This window comes from Aythya fuligula, chromosome 3 (genome assembly GCF_009819795.1).
Source record: "Aythya fuligula isolate bAytFul2 chromosome 3, bAytFul2.pri, whole genome shotgun sequence".
In the NCBI taxonomy this organism is placed as follows: Eukaryota; Metazoa; Chordata; class Aves; order Anseriformes; family Anatidae; genus Aythya; species Aythya fuligula.
The window spans coordinates 56,266,658-56,278,859 of record NC_045561.1 but is presented as its reverse complement, the minus strand read 5'-3'; the positions used below and the strand labels follow the sequence as shown (position 1 = coordinate 56,278,859).

At 35.5% G+C, this 12,202-nt stretch overlaps 1 protein-coding gene across 2 annotated transcripts in view; it reads left to right on the top strand.

Annotated features, from left to right (window-relative positions):
* VTA1 (vesicle trafficking 1) overlaps positions 1-10,368 on the top strand; it is a 40,417-nt gene extending 30,049 nt beyond the window's left edge. For both annotated transcript variants that reach the window (XM_032184626.1, XM_032184627.1), the window contains exons 6-8: positions 840-1,013; positions 2,136-2,216; positions 8,170-10,368. In XM_032184626.1, coding sequence (XP_032040517.1) covers positions 840-1,013; positions 2,136-2,216; positions 8,170-8,315 — 401 coding nt within the window. In that variant the 3' untranslated portion in view covers positions 8,316-10,368. The remainder of the gene's footprint in view (positions 1-839; positions 1,014-2,135; positions 2,217-8,169) is intronic.
* Positions 10,369-12,202: the final 1,834 nt, after the last annotated feature.

The window sequence follows — 12,202 nt, the reverse complement described above, 5'->3', positions numbered from 1 at the left end:
CGAATGCTAAGGTACTCAACAAGTTCTTTGCCTTTGACGTCACTGGCAGTGAAGCTTGTCATGTCTCTCATTTCCCTGAACCTTCAGGCAGGGGCGGGGGGAGCAAAGTCCTTTCCACTATAAGCAAAGAGCAGGTTTGAGACCACCTGATGACATTGAAAAGCCTATGGGGCCCAATGCCATGCATCCCAGGTCCTGAGGTCCTGAGTGAGCTGATTGATGTAGTTACCAAGCCCCTCTCCATCGTATATGATGGCAGTCAGGCAAAGTCCCCAGTGACTGGAAAAAGGGAAACATCAGTCCCATTTTTAAAAAGGGTAGAAAGGAAAACCTGGGGAATTACAGACCAGAGAGCATCACCTCTCTGCTTGGGAAGATCACGGAACAGATCCTCCTGGAGGCAATGTTAAGGCACATGAAGAGGTGATTGGAGACAGTCAGCACAGCTTCACCAAGGGCAACTCATGCCTGACCAATCTGGTGGCCTCCTATGATGGAGTAACTGCATCAGTTGACAGGGAAGTATAAAAGTCGTACATGGAAGATTGTACTAATGAGCCAAACTGTTCATATTCCAACCAGTACTGAAATGATTCATTAATTTAAACAGAAGAGATCTTTGAGAGTGTGAGAGTTTCTAGATCTTTATCCTGTGTTATGTTGCTTTTTTAACTTTGTTAAAATCAGCGGTAAGTGGTTTTGTTTAAATGCTCTGTATCACAATGTGGTGGTAGCACTTTTTCTACGAAGAAAAGTTGATAAGAGATTTTAAAAGAAACACTTAACTTTTCAAGTGTTTTTTACAAAAGACTAATTCCTATTTTGTGTTGTATTAACAGATCTTGAAAGAGAAGAAGCAGGGTCGTCATCTCTCCATAGTGGAACAACTCAACCAACATCATCATCTACATATGAAGCGAATAACACACCAACTACTAATTTCACTGGCATACATATACCACCAGGTGCCCATGCGCCAGCCAACACTCCAGCTGAAGTACCTCATAACACAGGTATATCACAATCACATGCAAAAAAACATACCTTTATTAAGGAGCAAATTCCGTGATTAGCTAGGATAGGCCTCCATTTAAATATAAAGAAAAAACATTTAGATGTGTTATGTTTTATGGCAGATGCAACCTCATAAATTTAAGCTGTAAAAATACCATAGGAAAAATACTGCTAAATATATTGGCTCCTACATCCTTCTTATTCTCTGTAATTTTTGGACCAAAACTAAGTTCTTAAAAATGTGAAGTTCTTCCCAATAGCTGCATTAAAAAGAAAAAGTTGTATTTTTAGATTATTTGTGAACCCACACCTTTTCCACTTCCTTTTGCCTTTTTTATAGTTTTATGTAAGGCTACCGAGTGAAAAGCTTGTCTTCAATCCTGATGATCATTTGATTGTTCAGATGTATTTTTATATTAGGGAATATATGAGATGTTTTTCTCACGCATCCCCTCCCCTTCTTTTACTTTCTTATTTTAAGAATGTTTCTCTGAAACAATCTGTGAAAATTCAGGATGCTCTTTTTTCAACTTTATCAAGGGGAAATCCTTCAGATAGTTGGGGGGGTGAGGCAGGGGTGCTTGTGTTATTTTTTTATATTCAGACTAGGTAAATTGTTTAACTCTATGTTTTTGCTAGAACTGAAAATTATAGAATATGTAGCTTGTTGGAGTACATGAATTGTGTGTATTACTTAGTTCTAACCCCACTGTGCTGTTTCTTCTAGCATCAGCATTTCCTTTTCAAATCTATCTTATTTATTCTCGCCAACTGTTTTCAAAGGAATTAGGAAGGGCACAGCTTGCAAGTGTTAGATGGCAGACATGGGGCTTTAAAAATAGAGACTCTAATGTGAAGAGGCAGAGTATAAGTTTCCATGTAAAAAGTTTACTCATACTCTTCCTTAGCAGATTTTCCTCGATACAATAGGGTAGACGGTGTCTTTTGGACTAGTATTTTCTGAATTTGTTTAATGCTTGAAATTTAAAATTCTGTGAAGTACTGTAGTGATAAAATGAGACTGTAAATTCTTCAGTATTATTTAATAAAACATTCCTAATCTGAAGTGGAAGTCTATAAACAAAAATAACCCAATTCCAATTGTTTGCATTGATTCGCAGGAGTGACAAGTAATACCATTCAACCTGCTCCTCAGAATATTCCTTTAGTAGATCCTGCCCTTTACAGTGCTCAGTCTGCAGGTAAGGTGGTGGCATTTGTATTGTCCACACATGGATGTGCTGTCCTGTGTGTTTCTCCCTGTCCCCTGCAGCTTCCTCATAGCTTAATTTGCAGCACTTAAGAAGTTTGAGAAGTAATCATTACCATTAGAAGAATGCCATAATAATGATAACTATTATCAGAACACTATAAATTCACAGATTTTAAAAAGAATGGACATCATCAACGTTGTGTTGCTGAAAGTTTAATAGTTACTGAAATCTTTCCAATAGTGTGTGCTTAGTGTTGTCTAGGTTTTTTAATGTGTGATTTTTATTTTTAATTATTGTTACTATTTTTAGCCAGTGAGCTAGCTTTGTATTAAGCTTTTGCATAGCTGTTTCTCAGATGAGGTTCTGGTATACTCAACAAAGTCTGTATTCCTGATAGCCTTTCTAAATTCTGTTTTTGGTAATTAACACACATTCCCTTTCCCTAAAATTTCTTCTTTGGGCTTAGTCTGTAAGTTACTTATTCATTTCAAGAAATAATCAAGAAACACATTCCAGTGATGTTTTCTGTTGCAGCATAGTTGTGTTCCATACCAGCAGTGCTTGTTGATTGTAAGTAGTGCCTGTATTAAATAATATAAGGAACCACTGCTAGTGATGTTATTATGATTTACCATTTAGTCAAGGCTTTTATCTTCTAAAATGTCACTGGTCTTACTTCTGTTTTAAAATAAGTTTTACTGAAAAAGCATTTTTAATCAGTGGAATACTATAATAGAAATTTAGTGTTTAGCTTGATTCTAGTCTGTTGTAATAAGAATCCTGAAGGATGTGTCCATCATAATATATTAAGAAGCCAATTTTGTCAATGATGTCTTAAAAAGAAAAATCATAAAAATCATCTTTGATAGTTACAAATCCATTTCTAGTGTTCCCTTGAAGAACAAAAGGTGCATCCTAATTTTTCTGTCTGGCATATTAATAAAACATCTCTTATTACAGTTATCTTTTACTGGGGAAAAAAAAGTCCAACCTGTTACTGAACCATTTAATCTGAGTGATGGTTTTGCAGTTTGGCGGCTATTATAAGTTTCGGTAGCTACAAGTGAAAACTTAGCTGAAAACTTAGAAAATAAGCTGTCATGCAGGAGCTTGAGAGGGTGTATAGGACATGTCAGTCAGTAGAAGTACAGTAACATTTTCTTTGTATGCATATGAGAAGTCAAAAGCATTGGTCCTTACCTTATCATCATCCTGCCATACATGCATGATCATTACCTAAAACATTCTCCCTTCAGCTAGTCAGAATAATATCTTCATTCTCCCTAGACTGCTGAGGATTCCTTTTTATACCTCCAGTACTGTGCTGTGGAATAGCCTTGTCCTGTAGGTAGATTAGGAAATGGCTGTATTTCACAACATACATACTAAGCTGTGGGACCCAGGAGTCCTCCCCAGTTTCTGAGTCACAAAATATATTCAGGCTATATATTCTGACTGCATATTGAGGTTAAGTCTTGGTATGCTCTGTTCCTATGGAACTGAAGTTTCCTATGGGAGGGAAAGAGGGATTGGTATAGCTTTCCAGCAGATTCATACAGCTAGCTTAGTGTGGAGTACACTTACTCCATGATTTAGACACAATGTCTGTGTCTATACTAGTAAATATGCCTGTAAATATTTGTTTGACACTGAGAACAGATGGCACAGAACTGCTCACATCCATACTATTAAACTTTTAAACCTTTTAAACAAGGTAGTTCATTACGGCTGCCAATATTGAATGGTCTTTAGCTTGCTCTAACCACGAATCGTGCCAGGAATTGTTTGGGAAAATGGTAGTTGTCATGGCTAAAACCATACTGCAATCTGTTCCAGTAGTTTTGACAGTGTAGACAGTCAAGTTTAAGTGTTGGGACACATTCCCTGGCACTGTTTAATGTACTAGTATTGACATAGCCAAACAGGATATTCCACATATTCCTGCAAGACTCTTTGTGGTAGTAAGATCAAATGTATATTTTTAAAATAAATTATATATTTTCTTTGCTTCCCATTACATGGGAGAAGCAATCTGATTAATGCTATGATGGGAAAGAAACTTTTGGTGGAGAAGACTGGAATATTCATCAAAAGAAAATTTAGTTAAAATAAGAGTAGTCCTTTGATTTTAGTGAGCACGAGACCTTCAGTAATTGTCCTGTCCTATGGGAACAGGTTTCAGAGTTGAACATTGGCTTTTGAAAGTGTCAAAGTATATGCAATTAAGCGTTGCTTAATGTCTACTAGCAGAATGTAAAGCTATGTAGCAACTTTGTATAGTGAGTTCATGTACTTCTCTGATGGTAGGGTGTTTAAAAATTTTATTACCTCTAGATTTTGCTAACACTAAATTCATTCATAGCTATATTACACTGAGTTTTTATAAAATGTTCTTACATTACCATATGTTCCCCTCCACAGGTGGCATAGTATAGAGAAACCATTTGTTCATTCTAGTTCATTCATAATAATGTTTGTTTTTCCACACAGAAAATAAAAATAATAATTTCACATTTCATATGTTTTTACAATCTTAAGAAAAAAATCTTTAAGGAATTGTATCCTGAATGTCATAACTGCTTTAATGGGGGGGAGGGGGAGGTGGGGAACCATCTGGCTTAAAAAGCATTTTTATTCTTTGCCATTTCCATTTTTATATACCAGTTTGCACTGGTTTTATTACACTGTTCTTAAATCATCTGCCTTTTATTTGGGCAATTTCATAAAAAGGAAGAACATCTGACAAATATAAAAGGATATCAAGGAGAGGCATATATACATATGTATATATATATATGCATATGTAAAATACACATTTTATTCTAAAACTATTTTCTTAACATGATATTTGGCATCACCAGTCTAATCATCTTTTGTTTTTTTATTTTATCATTCTCTTAAAAGAATGATGCTTTTTGACATTAGTTATGGATTCCATGTCTGCCACATTTCAGTAATAAATATAACTACTAATAATTTCAGATGAACGTAGGAGTGGTGTGTTTCAGTACACTTTTTCCCATCTCAATATTGTTAGTAATTTTAGAGCTCAGAATCACGGACTGGTTGAGGTTGGAAGAGACCTCTGGAGTTCATCTGGTCCCACCCCCCCACTCAAGGAGAGACACCTAGAGCCAGTTGCTCAGGACCATGTCCAGACGGCTTTTGAATATCTCAAGGGAGGGAGACTCCACAACTGCTCTGGGCAACGTGTTCCAGTGCTCAGTCACCTTCACAGTCAAAAAAGCATTTCCTGATTTCCATATGGAACCTCCCATGTTTCAGTTTGTGCCTCTTGTCTAGTCACTGGACATCACCAAAAGAGCATGTGGCTCCACCTTCCTTACAGATTTCCTTCAGAGATCTCCAAGAACTTTCTGTGGGCTAAAGAGTTGCATCTCTTTCAGCCTTTCCTCATATGAGAGATGCTCCAGTCCCATAATCATCTTCATGACCCTTCTCTGGATTTTGCACTAGCTCTTTTTGTTCTGGTGAGCCCAGTAACTGGACACAGTACTCCATGTGTAGCCTCACCAATGCTGAGTAGAGGCAAAGGATCACCTGCTGCCAATGTTTCTTCTAAGGCAGCTCAAGATACCATTAGCTCTCTTTCCTGCAAGGCCACGTTGTCATCTCACAATCATCTTGGTGTCCACCAAGACCTGCAGGTCCTTCCTTTGCTGCAAAGCTGCTTAATTAACCCTTAGAAAGTATAAATTGAAGTTAGTTACCAACTTTTGAGGTGACACTCTTGATGTGAGTACATTTTATATGTATGTATAATATATATATATATACACACATATATATCACACACACACATATATATACACAGATGTTATAGTTAAATTTCTCATTATTTTGAAAACTTTACAACACAGCTGCTCTATTTCTATTCTACTTGTCCATTGTGAATTGCTGACTTCAATAGGAGTTGAGCCCACTGAACACATCAAAAGAGCAACACCCTTACTGTGTAAACTTTGGTTTATAAATTTAAAATTGTTATTTTTTTCCCCTCAAGTTATGTCATAATAGCATCTAAAGTAGATTTCATAATAAATAAGGCTTTATGCCAGCAAAACATTAATAGGGCTCATACTGTAAAAATAAGATTAGACTGGTGAATTTAGGCTTCCTTCCAGTAAGTTAGCTGAATAGTGGACTGATGCCTTGGCCAGGTTTTAAAGAATCATTTTGTAGTTTCTTTTGGCATCATAGCATAAAGCCACTTTGAGGAGAACTTGGTCTTTCAAATTTCTTAAAGATGTTCAGTAATGTGGTCACAGATTTACCCCATCTGCTTTTAGTCTGTGACTTTATTTAGGTTGCAAAATAACTTAAGCATATGCTTATGTTTATGCACTCCCTCACACGTATTTACTCATGTTTGTGTATTTTAAGAGATTTTAATGTGGTTTCACTTATTCAACAGTAAACTAATATACATTGCAGTGTAAACAAGGCCAGCAAATTGTCACGTACTGAAAAGTTATTTTGTGGTTAGATTTATTTATTGAAGGGAAAATAAAGTTCTAGAGTGTATTTTAAAAATGGATAAAATTAATCTTAAAAGCAATTACCCTCATGCTTTTTATTCAGGTAAGGTTGTTTTGAAAACCAGAAAATCAGTCTAGTTTTTATATTCCCAGGTTTTCCATTTTATTTGTTCAAGAACTGTTCTTAATAATAAGATTGGGGTAAGGAAAAGCAAATATAATAGACATTTTTTGATAAGAACTGAGATTCTTTAGTAAACATTCTCATAGTATTACCAACAGTAGAGCTTTATTTTGAAAGAAATTGATCCAGCTAACTCAAATTGTACCCTGTAAAATGCATTTAAGTATATTTGCTTTTAAAAATTCATTTGTTCACAGTCTATGAAATCTCTTTATTGCTTATAAAATGCAGTGTAGGAAACCTACTAAATAAATGTCTATTAGTTTCTACTATTTCATATAATTATCTGTGTTCATAAAAATTGTCTTTTACAAATTAAGTCGTTCTGAAGTACTTGAGTAAAGACTTTATAATTTATCCAGAAGTTATTGGAGTGGCATGGAATTAGCCTTTAAACTCCCAGTGAATTCATGGGTGGGAGGTGGGATACTAACATAACTGTGCTTTATGTTATGCACACATCAGTGATTACATACTAAATGTTTTCTAGTTAAGGCTTAAGTCTCCACTATACTTTATAGAATGTTGAATGCATGTGTGTGAGCATTAGACGTCATTATGTTGGACCTTATGTCAAGGAAATACACTGATTAATAAGTGACAACTGTTTTATACTTTATTATGAGAATATTTTTACTAGAGTTCGCCAATATGAAAAAAAAATGGGGTAATTTAATGAAACTATCATTTGCGGTCACCTTACATAAAATTTGAAATATAAACATTACTTAGAAAAACAGAAATATAATATGTGCAGAAACACCCCAGTTAGAAATACTTCTAAATCTTAAACAGTCCAGTTGAGAGTGAACAGTTTCTAACTGATTTTATTATTCCTGAAGAAGAGAGCAAAGTAATTATACTGTAAGCACAAAAAACATTTCTTTTCTCTTGCAAGTTGAGATATGATTACAGCTAGCTTATTGTTAAAATGCTCTCTTTTGCTGCCTTAGATGAAGAGCAGATCTTTCTCAAAGGTATTGACTTACCTGTGAAAGGCACTGGGTCATATAAAAAACAGTGTTTTGAAAGGTTCTTTTATACTTTTTCAAATGCCAGCAGCAAAGAAGTTAAGCTTTCTATGAATGGAAAGAAGAGTGAACAGAAGACCATGGTCTCATCTTCATAATATTGCCACAGATATCAGCCTGATCTTTGTAATATTACTGCAAATATGAGTAAAACATAGAAACCAAGTAGAGGGAAGTGTCATTCAGATATCCCTTTTTGTAACTTGTTAATAATTATATTTTTGCAGGGGAAGTCCACTTGACACCAGAGGACTTTGCCAGAGCTCAGAAATACTGCAAATATGCTGGCAGTGCTTTGCAATATGAAGATGTGAGCACTGCTGTGCAGAATCTACAGAAGGCCCTCAAGTTACTGATTACGGGCAGAGAATGAAGCCTTTATTCAACAGATTAATGTCATTTGCCTAAAGAACTAACAGCTTATTACAGTACCTATTAGGGGAGTGGAAATATAAAGAAGTTCTCAATTCCATCACCTGTGACAATGAAATCACTGTTTCAGTGTCAGATTAGCAGTTAAGAGTACAGTAGGAATCTCTGTTTTCATTTTACAAATTGTGGAGCTAGAAACATATGAACGCGGTGGTTTGTTGTAAGCAAAATACAGAAGTACTGTGGACACTGCTCAAGAGTTAGAATTCATGTTTCAATATTTAGATTATCAAAATGGAAAAACGCTGAATCTGTTAAAAGCTTAAACATAAGAAAGCTCTGTTAAAATTCTGGCTGATTTTATTATTTCAAACAATTATTTGATAACTTTAATAGCTTTAAAATGGTAACTAAATTCAGGGCTTCCTCCTGAAATGAGAGCATGTGAGAAGACTGACAAATAAACAGTGGGAAGGACTTTTTTCTATATCTAAGTTATTTGGGTATTATCTGAAACATAAAGTTAAGAGAGTCTTGAGGATGTTTGTATTTAATTTTAAAACGTGCAGGAAAAGGATCTATTCATACATCAGAGCAAATAATTTTGATAGTGTTCCAAACAAACTCCTTACAACTGCATGGGCTGCTATATGTAGTCTTGATCGTTGGTTCTTGCTCCTTTTACATGAACACTTACAATTTTCTTTATATATGGATAATTAGAGAAAGTACTAATAGTTATCAGAGATGAGGCTGAAACCAGAGGCAGAGGTTCTAAACAATGTGACCTTTTAGGGAGATTTACTTCATGGCTGTTCCATCTCTTTAATAGGCTGAATCAAAGACCAGTTCTTCAACCATTAAAGCAGTTCAGGTTCATCTCTGGTACTAATGTCATAGAACTTTGTATTTCCAGCTAATATTCTTCCTGTCTGCTTTGTTGTGGAGACTATTTGGACTTGGGAATTAATTAAAATATCTTGGAAATGGAATTTTGAGTCTTTATAAAGTGTACCCTTGCAATTCTAGAGCTCTTGATTGTTAAAAATTCATCCACACTCTTTGAAAGAAAGAATAAGTAGTCTTTTAACCAGTGTGACATAGTAATTAAGTACACCACAAAGCACGTGCGATTTATGTAATAACTTTTAACATCTTTCTTTCCAGCCTGCCAGATCAAATATACATATTCTTTGTAACTGCACTGTTTTTTCAGTGTCTGAAATAAGTCTGATACTCAAAGCAAAAAGGTGGGGAAAAAAAAACCACACACATAAGCATGCATTGAAATGTCACTGGTGGTATCATTTTGAGTGCAGACCTATTTGACAACAAGTTTGAAAAGGGTAGTATGAAACTTAGTAATGTATCATTAAGCAAGATTTAATGGCTAGAATCATTTATTTTTTAATGTAGGAGTTTTACAACAGTTCACCAAACTTTGTTTGAAGCCACATATTTAAGCTGGTAATGTTTGGTATTTATTGTCCAAACTGATGCCTAAAGTAAATTATAGCAAAACATGTCAATTCCATTAAGTACAGCCTCTGGCACAGCTTTAAATATGACAGATACCCTTAAGTTCAAACTAGTGTTGCAGAACAGTTTGAAAAGTGTAATTATTTGAAAATGTCAGGAGAACATGGGTAGATAGACTAATTATTCCAAATTGGAATTCGTGGTAGGCACTGGAATTTATGGCCCCATTGTTAAATATTGTGTGAGCTTGTCTGTGTGTTGACTGATTCATTTTACAACTGCTCTAAATGATAAAGCACCAACCCATAATTCCTCTTAAGCCACTTCCCGACACATACAATAGTAACTAAAAGAGAGTGTTGTTTCTGTTGTTTGCTACCTACCTCCAACAGATCTCTCTTCTTCACTGATGATTACAACCCATGTGTGCTCACCTTTCTCCTTTGGATTGTGAGCTCTCAATCTTAACCTTGTTTAGCAAAGAAGAAAAATAGTTTTCAGATGTTCCATGTTCAGTTGTGCTGTTTATGTAAACTAGAATTTCAGTAAATCTGTTCAATATTTGTTACTTAAAAGGCTTTTTGGTGTTGCTCAATGCTTTTACAGTTCTTTATGCTTTTACATGTCTGCAGGGAAAGTTCCCAGATTATACTTCAGGATTCCTTCTGGAAAAGTGTTTTGCAGATCAGGTTGCTGTTCATGAAATGTGTACTCTGAGTTTTGTAATACTGAAGGTGTACTTTCCAAATTGTTGCACTCATACCAGGTGAAATATTTAAAGGATATCCATTGTAAATGGAGTTTCTGAAGCACAGACTTAAGTATGATCATGATTTTAGTTATACTATTTGGTGTATTATGGTACTTACCTACCAGAAATCAAGAACCGAGAAACTTACCCTCTAAAGTGAGGGGGGGCGGGGGGGTGGGAAGGGGTGGCAACGTGCATGTGTATGAGCATCTGTAATGTGCATGTAAATTCAATGGTGAACTATAAGAATGCCTTCAGAAAAAGGGATTCTTGTATCTTGTTTACAAGTATTGGAAAAATGTCAGATATGAATATATAGATACTTCTGACAAGTGTTTTTAATGACCTTTAAATATACTACTATAGTGCCAAAAGTTAGCTTTTAATTGTGCAGTGTTCCAAATGAGTGGTCTTTGATTTTCTTCTTCTGAACAGTAAAAATAGGAGCCTGTTAAGAGAGAGAACACAGATTTAGAGAAAATTAGACTTAAAAAGACTTCAAAGTTTTTGTGGTAATGTTCCGATTGAGATTACAAGGTTCCCTGACTTATAAAGTATTATTCTTGCTTCCTTTTATAATGCCCTTTATTGTGCAATTTATGGAATTAGAGCCCGGGTATGTGGATTTGGGAAACCTAAAGTTCAGTGCTAAGCTTCTAAACCATTGGTGCTTCCCAATAGTGATCACAATTTTCTTCAGTCATTAATTTTAAGTTGGAATTTTTACCCAGTTTAGTAGGTGATGCAATGAAGTTTTTTTCTTACTGCATTGCAGCTTTCCAGTGCACAGGTGTAGTTACAGGAGAATTGGAGAAAACATGAATTTATATTAAATATTTCACTATCAGCAAGAAATAAAGGAATCTGAAGTTGCCAGTGGAGCTCTTTTGGGGTTGCAAGTCTATTGGAACAGTCTGGTGATAAAGATGTTTCTGAATATAATGCTTGCGATGATCTCAGAATAGGAACTTTATAAATGGGATATAAATGGGAGCATTGAAAACCAACTTGAAAGAGAGTAGAGGTATCTCTTACATTGGGGGAATCTCACATTCCACAAAATTGGAGAGGACACAGAAATGATTGAAGAAGAGAATGGAAGAAATATTTAGAATCCCACAGTGTCTGCAGTAAGATTTCTTCAGGGCCTTGGAAGAGATGGGATAGAAGCTGGACATAAAGGCAAAAGATTACAGGAAGATAGGTAAATATGTAAGTGTAAGCACTAGAATGACAGTGGGGGGGGGGGGGGAAGCTATGAGCAACAAGGTGGAAAAGGTAAGTTACAGCAGAGACAGTCTAGCTCTAAAAGGAAAGAAAAATGGGGGAAAAAAGTCGTTAGTATTCTGAAAATGGAGAGGAGCAGAACTTTTCATCCTTGGGACCAATGTGCTCATTAAAGTACATCATGTTTAGTAAATTATTAAAATTGGGTTGGGGTGTCCCCTTTGGAAAATGTAAGACATCTCATAAATAACAACATAGTATCTGCAGAGACCTGCAAAGATGCATGTTTGTCCTTAAAATGTTTCCTGATTTTGTGCTGTCCTTCGCATGATGATTTACCTCTATTTTTTTCTGCTGTTTTTATTCTGTAGTTTTCCCACAGGTACAGGGGAGTTTGTTTTGCTTTATTACAGTTCTAAGTGTCAGTGATA